Here is a 19,095-nt window from a genome sequence, read left to right as displayed (position 1 = left end):
GACATTGATTTTTTTGGATGAATACTGTTGACTTGCAGAATGTCCAGCATTCTGAATTGGACTATTTCTGGTTCAGTTAAACATTTTTAGCAAGAATACTACATTTTCAATATGTATTTCTCACTGCATTGTATCAGGATGCATATAATGTCAGTTCCTCCAATTATTGGTGATAGTAAATTCTTTTGTTTGGTTAAGATGGTGACCTTTGTAAAGGTTCTCGCCATTGTAAACGTGCTGTTTCTCCTTACTAATTTAGAACTAATCTGTGAGGTGATTCTGTGAGACTTTGTGAACATCTGTTCTTCAACTATCTTTCATCAATGGTTTTAGCATTGATAATCCTTGTCTAAATTGATTGTTGTATTTGGTGTCCATTTGTATTTTCCTCCATGAACACGATATGTTCATATATTTAGAGTGTTTCTTTTTCTACAGCATACAAATCCTGTACCTGTTTTGTTAGATTTATACTTAGGTACAGATGGTCCCTGATTTAAGATGGTTAAGCTTATGATTTTTCAACTTTACGATGGTGCAAAGTGATACAAATTCAGGAGAAACTTCAAAATCTTTTTTTTTAATTGAAGTATAGCTGATTTACAATATTATATTAGTTTCAGGTGTATAGCATGGTGATTCATTATTTTTGCTGATTATATTCCATTATTGATTATTACAAGATAATGGGTATAATTTCCTGTACTATACAGTATATCCTTGTTGCTTATCTATTTTATACATAGTAGTTTGTGTCTCTTAATCCCTTACCCGTAACCTGCCCCTTTCCCTTCCCTCTCTCCACTGGTAACCACTAGTTTGTTTTCTGGTTCTTTTCATTTTATTGAAGTATAGTTGATTTACAGCATGTGTTAGTTTCTGGTGTCAGCAGAGTGATTCAATTATACATATATGTACATACTCTTTTTCATATTCTTTTCCATTATGGTGTAGTACAGGATTTTGAATATAGTTCCCTGTGCTATACAGTTTCTATATATAGTAGTTTGTATCTGCTAACCCCAAATTCCTAATTTATCCCTCCCCCAACCCCTTTCTCCTTTGGTAACCATAAGTTTGTTTTCTATGTCTGTGAGTCTGTTTCTCTTTTGTGGATAAGTTCATTTGTGTCATATTTTAGATTCCACATATAAGTGATACCATATGGTGTTTGTCTTTCTCTTTGACTTCACTTAGTATGACAATCTCTAGGTCCACCCATGTTGCTGCAAATGACATTATTTCATTCTTTTTTATGGGTGAGTAGTATTTTATTGTGTATATATACCACATCTTCTTAATCCATTCAATATGTTGATGGGCATTTTAGGTTGTTTCTTTGTCTTGGCTGTTGTACATAATGCTGCTATGATCACTAGAGGCGTGTATCTTTTCAAATTATAGTTTTCTCCAGGTATATGCTCAGGAGTGAGATTGCTGGATCATATGGCAACTCTACTTTTAATTTTTTTAAGAAACCTCCATACTGTCTTCCATAATGGCTACACCAATTTAAATTCCCACCAACCATATAGAAAGGTTCCCTTGTCTCCACACCCTCTCCAGCATTTATTATTTGTAGACTTTTTGATCATAGTCATTCTCACAGGTGTGAGGTGGTATCTCATTGTGGTTTTTATTTGCTTTTCTCTAATAATTAGTGATGTTGAGCATCTTTTCATGTGCCTGTTAGCCATCTGTACGTCTTCTTTGGAAAAATGTCTGTTCAGGTCTTCTGCCCGTTTTTTCATTGGACTGTTTGTTCTTTTGATATGAGCTGTTTGTATATTTTGGAAATTAAGCCAAAATATACAAATTGGTTGCATTATTTACAAATATTTTCTCACATTATGAGGGTTATCTTTCATTTTGTTGATGGTTTCCTTTACTGTGCAAAAAGCTTTTAAGTTTAATTGCATACCATTTGTTTATTTTTGCCTTAGGAGACAGATCCAAGAAAATATTGCTACGATTTATGTCAAAGAGTGTTCTTTTTTAGGAGTTGTATGTCTCAGGTCTTACATTTAGGTTGTTAATCCATTTTGAGTTTATTTTTGTATATGTTGTGAGGAAATGTTCTAATCTCATTGTTTTATATGTAGCTGTCCAATTTTCCCAGCACCACTTATTGAAAAGACTGTTTTTTCTCTGTCCTATACTCTTGCTTCCTTTTTTTGTAGATTAGTGGACATTAGTGTATAGGTTTATTTCTGTATTTTGTTCTTATACCCTGCAATCTTGCTGAACTCACTTATTAATCTAGAATTGTTTTTTGTAGATTTCTTGAGACCATGTTAATAATTTTTGCATCTCTGTGCATGAGGGATAGTGGTCTGTAGTTTTCTTGTTTTTTTCTGCTATGTTTGGTTTTGGTATCAAGGTAATACTGGCTTCATAAAATGCTTGGGAGTGTTCTTTCCTCTTCTGTTTCCTGGAAAGATTGTGTGCAAGGGTGTTGTTTAGTTTTTAAGGATTTTGAAAATTTCTTGTTATCTTTCCTGTTACTGATTTTTAGTTTGATTCCATTGTTGTCAGAGAAAGTACTCTATAATTTCAGTTCTTTTAAGTTTGTTGAGGTTTATTTTATGGCCTAAGATATGATCTGTCTTATATGTTCTGTGGGTGCTTGAAAAGAGTGGGCATTCTGCTTATTGTTGGGTGGTGTATTCTATAGATGTGGATTAATTCTTTCGGTGATGGTGTTGAGATGGGGTGTAGATATCTCTAACTATGTGGCCTCCACTGAGCCTGAGTCTCTGCTAGGCTTCCCCTGACACCACTCCAGCAGAGAGGGGGAGGGCTACTTCTTTAAACTTGGGTGGAGGTGAAGTATAGGCTTCCTATGTAGTCTTCACAGACACTGCAGAAGAGTGGGCCTTTCTACAGCTTGGCGGGGATGAAGTTCCTGGTTTTCACTCAGTCTCTCTGTTACCACCCTTGCTGGGGAGTTGAGATGCTTTTTACAACCTGGTAGGGGTTGAAGCCTTGACTCTCCACTCCACCTTTGCTGGTATGGGTGGGGCTACAGTTTTTTCTATTTGGTGCTTGGCTGGAGTAGAAGGATTATTATCTGAAAGTTTTCTGTCTTCCTGGCCCTTTGGCTAGAGGGCAGGCTTTTCTTGGGGCTTTTTTGTCCTTTCCCACTGGCATTTCTAGGTTGCTGGCTCTCAAGTCCCCAGTCTGAGGTATATGAGGCAACAGATAACCCACTGTATTGTTCCTTAGGTCCCAAGGTTCTTAGTCATCTGCCTTTTTTTCTCTACCTTTCAGTCTTTGTATATGTGTTTTATGTATAACATCAAGGGTTTTTAGGCGTACTTAGCAGGAAGAATAGTGGAAAAAATTCACCTACTCTATCTTCCCAGAAGCTTAAGTCCATTGATTTTTTTTTAACTAATTAATTTAATTTATTTATTTTTGGCTGCATTGGGTCTTCGTTGCTGCTTGTGGGCTTCCTCTAGTTGCAGTGAGTGGGGGCTACTCTTTTTTTTCTTTAACATCTTTATTGGAGTATAATTGCTTTACAATGGTGTGTTAGTTTCTGCTTTATAACAAAGTGAATCAGCTATACATATACATATATTCCCATATCTCCTCCATCTTGCGTCTCCCTCCCACCCTCCCTATCCCACTCCTCTAGGTGGTCACAAAGCACCGAGCTGATCTCCCTGTGCTACGTGGATGCTTCCCACTAGCTATCTATTTTACATTTGGTAGTGTATATATGTCCATGCCACTCTCTCACTTCGTCCCAGCTTACCCTTCCCCCTCCCCGTGTCCTCAAGTCCACTCTCTACGTCTGGCAGGTTGATTCTTAACCACTGTGCAACCAGGGAAGCTCAAGTCCATTGATTTTTGAACTGGGATTTAGGTTACCTGTTCTTCTAGAACTTCCTTCCATCTTTTATTAAACCAGTCAAAAAGTTATCTTACTATTTAAGGATTGAATTTATGTAGTCCTATTTCTTTTTTTTTCCTCTTCTTGTTACTAGCCATAAATCTTCCCTTGCCTATCACCTCACCTCACTGTTTTTTCTTGCTGGTCCCAGTGTTATACATGAATATACTTCATAAATACTACTTAGGAAAGATCTCACACTCCATGAATTATCAGTTTATTAACGATCCATAGACCGATAGGATTATATATCACCTGAATAAATTAGATGTAGGAAAGAGTATGTGTAAAATAGATCAGTGTTTGTCAGAGTCTCTTCTGTGGATCATCTACATCAGAATCAGCTGATGCTTTTTCAGAACGTGTATTGTATATCCCCACCACAGACATACTAAATCAGATTATCTGGGAGGAGAGTATAGAAATGTGTATTTCTATGAAACACCTCAGGTGGCTCTTATGCATACTAGTATGTGAGAACCACTTGTTTAAATGCTTATTGGAAAAAATAGTAACAGAATGTGAAAGTGCTTTTAAAAACCAACATCCAAACCTGGAAGTTCAGAAGAAAGCTAACTTGTAACGGTATGCTACTTTATATATTGTTAATGATAAAGATGTGGAAAACCTTTTTGTACTCACTTCCAATTCTTGGTGTAATTTTGAACCTAAAATATACAATTGTATCTTTAATAATTTCTTCCACCATGAGAATATGTTTAGTATAAATTAAATTCACTCTGGCAGTAGGCACTTTGTTTAAATTTCTGAGTATAGTTGTTATATAACTTGATATTTGCATATATACATTTCTTTATTTTAGGTTTTAGGGGAGTATTCCTACCTCTTAGATAAGGAAACGCCAGAGGAAGTTATAACCAAGCTCTACAAGTTACTTAGAAGTGACTCCATTTCTTCAGAAACAAAAGCCTGGATAATTGCTGCTGTGACTAAGTTGACACCTCAAGCACACTCTTCTAATATAGTTGAGAGATTAATCCAGGAATTTACCACATCTTTGGATACTTGTTTGAGACAGCATGCATTTGAATTAAAACATTTGCATGAGAATGTGAAATTTATGAAGGGCTTGCTTCCAGTTGATAAGTGTTGTGAAGACATGGTGGTAAGATATCTGCATTCCATCTTTTACAAAATTGCATTGTGTTTAAACAGAATAATTCTTGCATTTGTGATATATCTGGAATATGCCAAAATGTAATTTCTGTAGCACTTTAGATGAAGGTTGGCATTTTTCTCACATTAGTGTGAGAGAGCATTTGAGAGCTTCTACTCAGTAGTGATCCTAAATAGTCAGGAAGACTAATCTGTTCTGGAGAACTGCAGTGCAGGGGTTTATAGTCTATGACAATCTCTTTTAACATATAATAATTTGAGAACTTAAAAATTTTATCTCCTTTGAACTTCTCTAATATGTCATTTTAGTATTGCTCTCTTTTCTTTGAGAATGTAAGAAAAAAAGTTCTCCATTTTATTTTGTCCATCTACTATCTAAATCTTTACCACTTTGGAACCTGATCACCCGCCTTTTCTTCTCCCACCTACTTTCAGCCAGTGCTGCCTTTAATCCAAAGCACTTAGTTACTGCTCACCTCTGAGTTCTCTGTCAGATTGGTGTAAATCTGAAAACTTCCAGAAGGAAGTCAGATTTGTTCAGATTTTTATATTAGATGTCATATAGTTGAAGAAGAGGGGAGGATGGGCAGTATTCCCACTAATTATGACTCAGATGTTCATGGCTTGAATTCATTTTGAACCTTTGTTCATTAATTTTTTTCATTAGCTCCTCATGGGTAGAGGCCTTGGTTTAACATTTGGTAGGCATTCCAGAGACTATATGAATAAATATGCTATACATAGTATTAAACTAGTTAGTTACTCTACTTCCCTTTCTTACAATAAAAGATAATGATGATGACATGGCTTCATCTCTTAAGAATCTTATCGAGGGACTTCCCTGGCGGTCCAGTGGTTAGGACTTTGCCTTCTAATGCAGGGGGTGTGGGTTCAATCCCTGGTTGGGGAGCTAAGATCCCACATGTCTCGTGACCAAAAAACTATAACGTGAAACAGAAGCAATATTGTAACAAATTCAATAAAGACTTTAGAAGTGGTCCACATGGGAAAAAAAACTCAAAAAAAAATCTTATCAAAACTAAACTTTGCCAAATGCACAGTGTGACATGCCACTTAAATTTTTTGAGAATTACCTGCTGTTCTAAATTATCTGAGCTGTTTGTATACACTTGGCTAAATTAGGAGAGGCAAATCTGTGGTTTCTGAGGTTGTTACTGCTATATCCTCTTGTGTATCTCATTTTTATTTCTCTCCTCACTTTTTCTTTTCTCCTTTTCCCCTTACTCTTTCTTCATCTCTTTATTTCTTTTCATTTAAGCATTCTCTTGTACCTTTCTATTCTTGTACTTGATTGAAATTAAGTAATTTTCCACAGGTTTGTAACAAAGCATTTTTAGGTAGAATGGAATAGGATAGTTAAATCAAAGGCACTGTGGGAGGCTGGATAATGGGCCTCCCCAAGATATTCACATCTTAATCCCTGTAACCTGTGCATAAGTTACTTTATATGGTAAAAGGGACTTTGTAGGTTTGATTAAGTTAAGGGTTTTGTGATGGGAAGACTATCTTGGATTATTTGAGTAGGCATAATATAATCACAAGGGTCCTTATAAAAGTGAGGCAAGAGGTCAGAGAGGAGAAGGCCAAGTAACAATAGAAGCAAAGATTGGAGTGATACAGCCCCAAGCCAAGGAATGCTGGCAGCCTCTAGGAGCTGGAAGAGACAAGAAACCTATTCTCCGCTGGAGCCTCCAGAAGGAACTAGCCTTTGCTGGGGGCTTTGTTTTTAGCCCCCCGCAGGAGGAAACTAATGTAGACACTATAGCTCATAGTGTATGTGTCTTCTCCTCTGGTAGGTTACAAGTCTCATGAAGCAGGACTTGTGTCTTACTTTGTCTCAGTTATAGCATCTAACATGATGCCTTAACATGTTGGATGCTCAAAAATGTATTCTGCAGTGCAGTGAAATGAATAATAAGTGCACATGACTTATATTGTTAGATTCTTAGCTGAGTGTTTTGATTATAGATGTTTCAGAAAGAGAGTTGAGTAGCAATTTTAGAGTTGAAGTTCTGTTTTTCACTTAAAAATTATTTTTAGGAAATATGGGCTGAAATCACTTCTGTGAATGTGCAGTCTAATGTTTAGGGTAAGTTTTTTTAATTCCTAATTTTTGCTTTACTTTAATATAGGTAGATGCTTCCTTATCTTTTCTGGATGGTTTTGTGGCTGAAGAACTAAGTCAGGGGGCAGCACCTTACAAACCTCACCACCAACGGCAGGAGGAAAAGCTTTCTCAGGAAAAAGGTAATTTTTCATGGGTTTATAATAAGCTAGATTGTAGGGACATCACTTTTTAATGCAATTGATATTATAGTCATGTAAGTAAATAACTAAGGAGATTCACTATCTCTTGTTAAGTCTGCTTGTGACTTGTTCACCCTGACCTTATTTGGTGTAAACAGGAAAAAAAAGTTAGCCTAGAGGTGTTCCCAAAGCCATAGGTTTCATGTACATAAGTACCTAAGATATGGCAGCCATCCTGGAATTTTAAAAGAACTTGAAGGTGGAATTATCATGTTGGTCACTGTGCTAAAGGGCTGACAGATATCAGCGTGAGCATATCTGCAGAAGAGTTTCAGAAGAAAACTCTGGTTACTATGAACTAGTGAGTTTCATTTTATTCTGAACAATCTTGTATAGCTTAAGTGTGTTAAAATGCTTCCTCCAGCGAAATGTCTGATAAGTGAATTTAGGAACAGCCTAGAAAGAAAAGAATAACTTTACATTTAAAAAATGTAGGCTGTCAGGGAAAGACTTCTGTCATTATTTTAGTAAAGAGGAGATCACTGAGGTATTTGATGGTGGATGGGATATATATATATATATATATATATACACACATATGTATGAATAAAGGGAGACCATAGAATATTATTTGTATAGGAATTCAGAATGTTAATACTGAAAAGTTCAATGCTGAAAGGTCTTTTTTTTTCTCCTCTTCGTTATTTAATGATTTTGTAGAGTACTTATTTTTTAGGTTCTGTGCTAGGCATATGAGTACAACTAAATGGTTCATCCTACAATGAAACCAAAAAGTATAAACACTAATAATAGGCTTGATGTTATTTTTTTTGCAGAAGTATTTGTTCTTTTAAAGTTTTTGACATTATTTAGCACAACGATACCTAAAGGCCTAGAAAATACAATTTTCTTTCAAAGGGTAATCAGTTTCCTTCCCGTTTAACTCCTCATATATTGATAGAATATGTGAGGGGAAATAAAGTTTTGAATTAGAGTTGCCCAACCTCTGACTATAGTGCATATAGAGGCCTTATGACATCCAAGGCATGGAGTGAAAATCTGGAGTTCCAGAGTGGGAGACATGGTCCAGTTGTCATATTTCCTTATTTTCAAATGTCTGGGAGCCATCAGTTGCTCTTTTTTTTTCAGCTGTGCTGTGTGGCATGTGGGATCTTAGTTCCCTGACCAGGGATCAAACCCATGCCCCCTGCAGTGAAAGCGCAGAGCCCTAACCATTGGACCACTGGGGAATTCCCCATCAGTTGCTCTTATTACTGCAATTCAAGGCTAGGGTAGGCAAGAGGGGGCAGGACAAGGAGCCTAATTTCTGGCACTGCCTTTCTTCTTTCTTAAAATAAGTTAAGTGGCTGATGCAAATATAATAGACCTGAAACTCCCCAAGCTAGTATATTCATTTGCCAAGTACATTTTTGATCATGGAATCATCATTATAAATGGGGTTAAACTGTCAAATTAGGCTCTTCCCCTCTCCTCCCAAACCTATTTTTCAAAAGTTCTCTAAAGTAAAATAGAAATTTCATGAGCCTAAACTGTCTTTTATATCATGGAAAAGAAAATCAATTACGAGACAGGACATAGCAAGTGCTTATGCTATGTACTTGAAGAATAAGTTATAAAATCATGGATCATATAATTGTGGTTATTACAGAAAGTAAAGAGTGGGGGAAAAATAGGTATTTTCTGCTTAAAAAGTTGTTAATTCTGGAATCCTTCAATTGGCAATCGGTTCTGATACTGATCTTGTTTGAGATTTTTATAAATCATTTGCAGAGTAGTAGTCAAATGTCACTTTTATGAAAGATACAGTACTTAGCTCTCTCGGGTAGAAAAATGCCAAGTTCGTAACAATAAACTTCAGGAAAGTATTGTAAGATAATGAGAATTAGCAAACATAGGTGGGATACTGGGGAACTAACTTTTATTACTAGTTCCTACCCAAGAAAAGCATTGAGGAATCAGTGTGGATTATTCTGTTAAAACGTTATTTGAATATGTTGTAGCCCCAATGTTAGATAAAACCAGAGATAATAAGGGGAAGTAGCAGGATAATCTCCTGTCTACAGAACTGTGGATTTTTGAAAACCACATCAAGTTTAGACTGTTAGTCTCTCAAAAAATAAAATTAATAACAGCTGGGGATGGTCAGAGAGGTATAGCCAAATGATCAAGGTATAAAAGAACTGCAGAGAACTTCAAGATGGAGGAGGAGTAAGACATGGAGATCACCTTCCTCCCCACAAATACATCAGAAATACATCTACACGTGGAACAACTCCTACAGAACACCTACTGAATGCTGGCAGAAGTCCTCAGACTTCCCAAAAGATATATATATATTTTTCCTTTTTCTCTTTTTGTGAGTGTGTATGTGTATGCTTCTTTGTGTGATTTTGTCTGTATAGCTTTGCTTTTACCGTTTGTCCTAGGGTTCTGTCTGTCCTTTTTTTTAAGTATAGTTTTTAGTGCTTGTTATCATTGGTGTATTTGTTTTTTTGGCTTGGTTGCTCTCTTCTTTCTTTCTGTCTTTTTTTTTTTAATTTTTAAAAAATTTTTAATAATTTTTTTTTAGTTTTTATTTTAATAACTTTATTTTATTATTGTTATTTATTTCTTTCTCTTTTTCTCCCTTTTCTTCTGAGCTGTGTGGCTGATAGGGTCTTGATGCTCCAGCCGGGTATCAGGCCTGTGCCTCTGAGGTAGGAGAGCTGAGTTCAGGACATTGGTCCATCAGAGACCTCCTGGCTCCATGTAATATCAAACGGTGAAAGCTCTCCCAGAGATCTCCACCTCAATGCTAAGACCCAGCTCCACTCAACGACAAGCAAGCTGTAGTGCTGGACACCCTATGCCAAACAACTAGCAGGACAGGAACACAACCCCACCCATTAGCAGAGATGCTCCCTAAAATCATAATAAGGGCAAACACATCCCAAAACACACCACTGAATGCGGTCCTACCCACCAGAAAGACAATATCCACCCTCGTCCACCACAACATAGGCACCAGTCCCCTCCAACAGGAAGCCTACACAACCCACTGAATCAACCTTAGCCACTGGGGACAGACATCAATAACAACGGGAACTACGAACTTGCAGCCTGTGAAAAGGAGACCCCAAACACAGTAAGTTAAGCAAAATGAGAAGAAAGAAACACATAGCAGATGAAGGAGCAAGGTAAAAACCCACCAGACCAAACAAATGAAGAGGAGATAGGCAGTCTACCTGAAAAGAATTCAAAATAATGATAGTAAATATGATCCAAAATCTTGGAAATAGAATGGAGAAAATGCAAGAAACGTTTAACAAGGACCTAGAAGAACTAAAGAGCAAACAAGATGAACAACATAATAAATGAAATTAAAAATACCCTAGAAGGGATCAATAGCAGAATAACTGAGGCAGAATAATGGAGAAGTGACTTGGAAGATAAAATAGAGCAGAATAAAGAAAAAAGAATGAAAAGAAATGAGGACAGTCTCAGAGACCTCTGGGACAACATAAAACACACCAACATTTGAATTATAGGGGTCCCAGAAGAAGAAGAGAAAAAGAAAGGGACTGAGAAAATATTTGAAGAGATTATAGTTGAAAACTTCCCTAATATGGGAAAGGAAATAGTCAAGCCCAGGAAGCACAGAGAGTCCCATACAGGATAAATCCAAGGACAAACATGCCAAGGCACATATTCAAACTATCAAAAATTAAATACAAATAAAAACTATTAAAAGCAGCAAGGGAAAAATAACAAATAACATACAATGGAATCCCCATAAGGTTGACAGCTGGTCTTTCAGCAGAAACTCTGCAAGCCAGAAGGGACTGGCAGGACATATTTAAAGTGATGAAGGAGAAAAACCTACAACCAAGATTACTCTACCTAGCAAGGATCTCATTCAGTTTTGACAGAGAAATTAAAACCTTTATAGACAAGCAGAAGCTAAGAGAATTCAGCACCACCAAACCAGCTTTACAACAAATGCTAAAGGAACTTCTGTAGGCAGGAAACACAAGAGAAGGAAAAGACCTACAATAACAAACCCAAAACAATTAAGAAAATGGTGATAGGAACATACATATCGATAACTGCCTTAAAGGTAAATGGATTAAATGCTCCCACGAAAAGACATAGACTGGCTGAATGGATATAGAAACAAGACCTGTATATATGCTGTCTACAAGAGACCCACTTCAGACCTAGGGGCACATACAGACTGAAAGTGAGGGGATGGAAAAAGATAATTCATGCAAATGGAAATCAAAAGAAAGCTGGAGTAGCAATTCTCATATCAGACAAAATAGACACTAAAATAAAGACTATTACAAGAGACAGAGAAGGACACTACATAATGATCAGGAATCAACCCAAGAAGAAGATATAACAATTGTAAATATTTATGCACCCAACATAGGAGCACCTCAATGCATAGGCAAATGCTAAGAGCCATAAAAGGGGAAATCGACAGTAACACAATCATAGTAGGGAACTTTAACACCCCACTTTCACCAATGGATAGATCATCCAAAATGAAAATAAATAAGGAAACACAAGCTTGAAATGATACATTAAGCAAGATGGACTTAATTGGTATTTATAAGACATTCCATCCAAAAACAACAGAATATACTTTCTTCTCAAGTGCTCATGGAACATTCTCCAGGATAGATCATATCTTGGGTCACAATTTAAGCCTTGGTAAATTTAAGAAAATTGAAATCATATCAAGTATCTTTTCCAACCACAACGCTATGAGGTGATACCAATTACAGGAAAAAAAAATCTGTAAAAAATACAAATATGTGAAGGCTAAACAATACTAAATAACCAAGAGATCACTGAAGAAATCAAAGAGGAAATCACAAAATACCTAGAAACAAATGACAATAAAAACACGAACACCCAAAACCTATGGGATGCAGCAAAACAGTTTTAAGAGGGAAGTTTATAGAAATGCAATCTTACCTCAAGAAACAAGAAACATCTCAAATAAACAATCTAACCTTACACCTAAAGCAATTAGAGAAAGAAGAACAAACAAAACCCCAAAGTGAGCAGAAGGGAAGAAATCATAAAGATCAGATCAGAAATAAATGAAAAAGAAATGAAGGAAACAATAGCAAAGATCAATAAAACTAAAAGCTGGTTTTTTGAGAAGATAAACAAAATTGATAAAGCATTAGCCAGACTCATCAAGAAAAAAAGGGAGAAGACTCAAATCAATAGAATTAGAAATGAAAAAGAAGAAGTAACAACTGACACTGCAGAAATACAAAGGATCATGAGAGATTACTACAAGCAACTCTATGCCAATAAAATGGACAACCTGGAAGAAATGGACAAATTCTTAGAAAAGCACAACCTTCTGAGACTGAACCAGGAAGAAATAGAAAATATAAACAGACTAATCACAAGCACTGAAATTGAGACTGTGATTAAAAATCTTCCAACAAACAAAAGCCCAGGACCAGATGGCTTCACAGGCGAATTCTATCAAATATTTAGAGAAGAGCTAACACCTATCCTTCTCAGACTCTGCCAAAATATAGCAGAGGAAGGAACACTCCCAAACTCATTCTACAAGGCCACCATCACCCTGATACCAAAGGCAGACAAAGATGTCACAAAGAAAGAAAACTACAGGCCAATATCACTGATGAACATAGATGCAAAATCCTCAACAAAATACTGGAAAACAGAATCCAACAGCACATTAAAAGCATCATACACCATGGTCAAGTGGGGTATATCCCAGGAATGCAAAGATTCTTCAATATATGCAAATCAATCAATGTGATAAAACATATTAACAAACTGAAGAATAAAAACCATATGATCATCGCAATAGATGCAGAAAAAGCTTTCGACAAAATTCAACACCAATTTATGATAGAAATCCTCCAGAAAGTAGGCATAGAGGGAACTTACCTCCACATAATAAAGGCCATATATGACAACCCCACAGCCAACATCGTCCTTAATGGTGAAAAACTGAAACCATTTCCACTAAGGTCAGGAGCAAGATAAGGTTGCCCACTCTCACCACTCTCATTCAACATAGTTTGGGAAGTTTTAGCCACAGCAGTCAGAGAAGAAAAAGAAATAAAAGGAACCCAAATCGGAAAAGAAGATGTAAAGCTGTCACTGTTTGTAGGTGAAATGCTCCTATACATAGAGGATCCTAAAAATGCTACCAGAAAACTATTAGAGCTAATCAATGAATTTGGTAAAGTAGCAGGATACAAAATTAATGCACAGAAATCTCTTGCATTCCTATACACTAATGATGAAAAATCTGAAAGTGAAATTAAGGAAACACTCCCATTCACCATTGCAACAAAAAGAATAAAATAACTAGGAATGAACCTACCTAAGGAGACAAAAGACCTATGTTCAGAAAACTATAAGACACTGATGAAAGAAATTAAAGATGTTACAAATAGATGGAGAGATATACCATGTTCTTGGATTGGAAGAATCAACATTGTGAAAATGACTATACTACCCAAAGCAATCTACAGATTCAGTGCAATCTCTATCAAACTACCACTGGCATTTTTCACAGAACTAGAACAAAAGATTTCACAATTTGTATGGAAACACAAAAGACCCCAAATAGCCAAAGCAATCCTTAGAAAGAAAAACGGAGCTGGAGGAATTAGGCTCCTGGACTTCAGACTATACAACAGAGCTATGGTAATCAAGACAGTATGGTACTGGCAGAAAAACAAATATAGATCAGTGGAACAGGAGAGAAAGCCCAGAGGTAAACCCACATACATATGGTCACCTTATTTTTGACAAAGGAGGCAAGAATATACAATGGAGAAAAGACAGCCTCTTCAATAAGTGGTGCTGGGAAAACTGGACAGCTACATGTACAAGAATGAAATTAGAACATTGCCTAACACCGTACACAGAAATAAACTCAAAGTGGATTAAAGACCTAAATGTAAGGCCAGACACTATAAAACTCTTAGAGGAAAACATAGGCAGAACACTCTATGACATAAATCACAGGCAAGATCCTTTTTGACCCACCTCCTAGAGAAATGGAAATAAAAACAAAAATAAACAAATGGGACCTAATGAAACTTAAAAGCTTTTTCACAGCAAAGGAAACCATAAACAAGACGAAAAGACAACACTCAGAATGGGAGAAAATATTTGGAAATGAAGCAACTGACAAAGGATTAACCTCAAAAAGATACAAGCAGCTCATGCAGCTCAATATCAAAAGAACAAACAACCCAATCCAAAAATGGACAGAAGACCTAAACAGACATTTCTCCAAAGGAGATATACAGATTGCCAACAAACACATGAAAGAATTCTCAACATTCAGTGTAGAGGCTGGGTGACTGACTGTCACAGATGCTATTTAAAAGAGGCCTTCTAACCTTGAGATAGAAGGTTAAACCAGATGATTGGAAAGCTTAAAATGAGAGGATATTCTATCTGAAAAGGACCTTAGATTTAGACAGTTGGTTTCCAAACATGATTCAGAATCAGAATCACATAGAGAGTTTTTAAAAAATGATACAGATTTTTGAGACCTACTCCTATACCTTCTGTAAGTATATCTCTGAAAGCCTGATTGTATGTGTAAAAAGATACGTGAGAGATTCTGTGAAGTCAGCTTGTTCCTGGTTATCAAATCAGCACTTGGAAACTGCTGACCTAGTCTGAACCCTTCACCTGTTTATTAATTAGCCCATTATTTTTTTATAGTGAACAGTCATATCATTCATTTAGCTAACACACAAGCTAATTTATTTAGTACTCTTTGGATTAGGTGCTGTTTGCTTTGAAGGAGACAGTGTAATATAATGGTTGAGAGTGCAGTTCTGGAACCAGAGTATCTGATTTCTCATTTGCCTCTTTCATTTCTTGTCTTTGTACTCTTCGGTGACTTTTTGGCAAGCTCTTTGCCACAGATTCCTCATTTGTAAGATGAGGATAATAATTACAGAAGTTCACATTTTATTTTCTAAGATACTTTTTATGATTTAAGAAGGTCCTTTGTATTATAATCCAGACAGTCCAAAGAGATAATGTGCCAGTTAGGATTAAGTTTAGCTAAATAGCATATTAGAAAACAGAGAAAGCAGGGCTTTATACAAGGCGGAGGGTTATTGCTCTTTTCCATTAAAGAAATCCAGAAGTAGGCAGCCTAGTATTGATGATGGTTTTTTATGAACATAAAAGAGGAAGGGAGAGAGGAAGTTTTTTCTTCCAGGAGGATTCCTCCCAGAAGTTGTACACAAAATGTGTATATAATTTCATTGGTCAGAATTCAGTCACATGGCACAGGAGTCTGGAACTGTCATCTCTTTTCTGGGTGGCCATGTACCTAGCTAAGAATCGAAGGTTCTGTAGCTTAGAAAGAAGAGGAAAGTGGATATCGGTATCTGCTCTACCACAATAACAATATGAATTTTATGGCTCTGATTGAATTCATTTGGGTATACAGACGCAAAGGAATCTGAACCTGGGTAAACCTTGTTCTTTGTCAGTAAGGGGGATTTCACATTGAGGGCTCCATCAGTCCAGTCGGTACAGGAATGTGCCTAAGAGCATTTTGTTAAACAGAAACATGGTCAGGTCTTCATTCATAGTTCATTAAACATTTTTGCATGAGAGCAGCAACTTTTCAGTAGACCTGGTTTATCAGTTGTCTTTCCTAATTGAATTCTTTTTTAGCTTTTAAGGGTGGTAAAAGGAAAAATGAAAGACTGTCTTTGATTAACTAATTGTATGAAGACTGTAGTAGAGATTTAATAAATCATAGCTGCTTTATTATTATTGCTATAAATATTTGATTAGATCATTTCCAAAGTCCCTTCCAGTTTAAAAATTGTCACTGGATTCTAGTTTTCTATTATTTTATGTTTTGCTTTTTTTTCATAATTTTTGCTTTGTTTTAAATATGAACCTCTGTTGTTGTTTTAAAATTCTAGTTCTCAGTTTTGAACCATATGGACTCTCCTTTTCTTCATCTGGCTTCTCTGGACGACAGTCTCCTGCTGGCATTTCTCTTGGTTCAGATATATCTGGGAATAGTACAGAGACCGGGCTAAAAGAGTAAGTTCCTTTCTTAAAATTGAGAACATGGGAGTGTTTAAATGTCTTTACATGTTGAAGGATTCCTGAAAGCTAAATTCTGCATGGGTTGTTGTTTCAGCTGTTTCTATTTGTTGCTCTCGAGGTATTGATAGTGTATAGCCTGTCCTTGTACTTTAAGAGAGCTTGCTTACTTCCAAGACAGTATAGAATGTATACAAGCTTTACACATAGTAACGATGTGTGTGTTATTACTACACATCATGCATACACACACACACACACACACACATTTTTAAAGAAATGTATCAGAACTCATATACCCAGTGAGGTGACTGTTCATATCATTCTGCATTCCTCATAATATACTTCTTATAACCATCTCATTGGAAGATTGACGAATATATAGATGAACATAAAGATGATGGACTTCACTTGAGAAAGCTGTGTACTTTGTTCAGAATACTTTCAGAGCTTCTTTCCAGCCACCTTGAAAATTGGTGATACATTTTTCTAAATGTCTTAACATGGAGTCAAATCTCCATCCTTTTTAGGTAAATTTTGATTTTGGAAATATGAATAAATTACTAGAAATATGATTAAGTTAATAAAATGAGATAATGTATGTAAACTGCCTCATACAACCCAGTACATAATAAATGATTGATAAATGGTAGCTACTAAAATTAATAATTGTCATTGCTATCATTATTGTTATTATCCAAAAGCTGAATTTACTACATAAAATTAGTAGTCAAGCTGGATAACTTTGGTCAGTATACCAATGTGACATAAAGTAATGAAAATGGCTTTCTTGTTTGTGAAGGAGCTTCTTCTAAGAGTTCAAAAATGTTTTGAGAAATGGCAACATTGTTAGAATAAATGATAAAATCTCAAAGGTGACAACTTTGAAAGATGACATTTGAACAGACTCAGTAACCTTATTTTATGTTAGTCTTTGCATTTGTCAGTCTTCCAGTGATATGGTTATAAGAAGTATTTATCAGAAAAATGACACATAGATTATGAGGAATGTAGAATGATATGCTGATTGAAATGGCATAAGTTCAAAATCTCTTTCTTAGCGTTTTTTTCCTGCTCTGTTGACACCCTTTTCTTTCCCAGACATTTAATTTCAGTATTATAAGCATGGGGAGCAGATACGGTTTGTGAGCATGTGATGGTGGTGGTGATAGCAATTAAGTGCCTCAAACAGGGAATAGAGGGGCAAGGGAAGGAGAGACAGAAACCCTCCAAACCCAGGGAGGAAACGTAGTCCCTTTTGCCTGCACAACAGATGATGGCATCTGCTTTTTTAGTATTGAAATAGGATCTGGGGGACTTGACAGGGCCTTGTAAATCCTGTATGTGTACATGTACTACCCTCAGACAAATGACATTTGGCAAAGCTGCTCAGGAATTATACATATGCTGGATTACCATGAAGTGCAACATGAGGGATGAATTTAAAATTTCTTTCCAAAGAGGACCACAGCTCACACATTATTTCAGATTAGGAACCTAAGTGGTAATTGGTGAGGTGTATCAGCTTTAGAGAGGAGATGATCATTCTTCTGCAGTCTCTGGCAAGCTGAGAATAGAGTGGGGCAAGCCCAATTTAGCATTTCTTACCTTAAGCCCTATTACGGAGCAGCACCCTACCGCAAATGGGAATTTCTAGAGCTCAAAGTACATTCCTAATCTTTTGAAGATTGCTTGGCCATAATCTACATCTGTGTTTGAATGGTCTGATTAAAAACAACACAAAGGTATACCGTATAAAACCATGAATTATAATATTATTGTTGTCAAAATCCAGGCAAAGATGACTTATGTTTAAAAAATTTTTATGTTATGTTTCATATCATAAAGAGGCATATTTTGTGTATGAAATGGTTTTATGCTGCTCTCTTATTTATCTACCTCCTTTTTAGACTTTCTGTATGTAATGCATGACAGTGAAAATTTATGTTGATAATAGGCATGTATTCAGGCTCCTTTTTCTTCCCCTTCTCATTTTTGCCTGTTATTGTGGGTTGAATTCCCTGGGAAGTGCATTCCAAGATGGAATTTAGCATGCAGAATATTAAGGAGTGCCCTTGGCATCAACAACTATGGAAGGAAAGGAAAAGAAGAGGGTTTGGGCAGAGGAAGAAGTTAAGCAATGCAGTGCCAACAACAGTGTCTGCTGACCCCATAGGGAGCTCTGAAGCTAGAATGGCCCATCTGAGCTGTCCTGAGTTAGGCTAAAATGGGTGGCCAGTACTCTATACTTCTGTTCATCAATTATTGGATATGGGCTGCCCTGGAAAAGGGCATGATCTGCAACTGAGGTGACTCTGCAACTGAGGCAAATCCCTAAGGGTGCTATGCTCCTAACAGCTGCGCCAACAAAGTCCTTCATTGAAGGGGGATCTGGATGGAACATCCCAGAGTCTACCACACCTACCTTTTTTTAGCTAAACTAATATTTGAATCATTTGGGGCGTTGCTCTTTTTTATTCCCCCCCCCCAATAATTAAAGGATATGTTTTGGTAAACAGGGTTACAAAAAACACTGTAATCCTGCTGTGGGCATTCATGAATCCTTTTGAGTTGTTGCTGTTGAGCATCCTAGAAGTGCTGGGGTCATTTTAGGGGTTACCCTGATGACTTTTTTGTCTGCTCACACAAGATCAACCAGTTTTCTTCTAAGAGGTTTGATAGATAAC

The 19,095-nt window shown here is 36.5% G+C and overlaps 1 protein-coding gene across 5 annotated transcripts in view; it reads left to right on the top strand.

Moving 5' to 3' along the window:
- Positions 1–19,095, top strand: part of AP4E1 (adaptor related protein complex 4 subunit epsilon 1) — a 93,759-nt gene that overhangs the window by 32,833 nt on the left and 41,831 nt on the right. For 4 of the 5 annotated variants that reach the window (XM_029238353.1, XM_029238354.1, XM_029238352.1 and 1 more), the window contains 3 exons: positions 4,722–5,024; positions 7,189–7,303; positions 16,282–16,405. In XM_029238353.1, coding sequence (XP_029094186.1) covers positions 4,722–5,024; positions 7,189–7,303; positions 16,282–16,405 — 542 coding nt within the window. The remainder of the gene's footprint in view (positions 1–4,721; positions 5,025–7,188; positions 7,304–16,281; positions 16,406–19,095) is intronic. The other variant, XM_029238356.1, reaches the window with a different exon arrangement.

Source organism: Monodon monoceros, unplaced genomic scaffold (assembly GCF_005190385.1).
Source record: "Monodon monoceros isolate NGI ecotype Baffin Bay Population unplaced genomic scaffold, NGI_Narwhal_1 Super_Scaffold_21, whole genome shotgun sequence".
Lineage (NCBI taxonomy): Eukaryota > Metazoa > Chordata > Mammalia > Artiodactyla > Monodontidae > Monodon > Monodon monoceros.
Note: the sequence above shows the minus strand (reverse complement) of the source record. Positions and strands in the feature narration are given on the sequence as shown.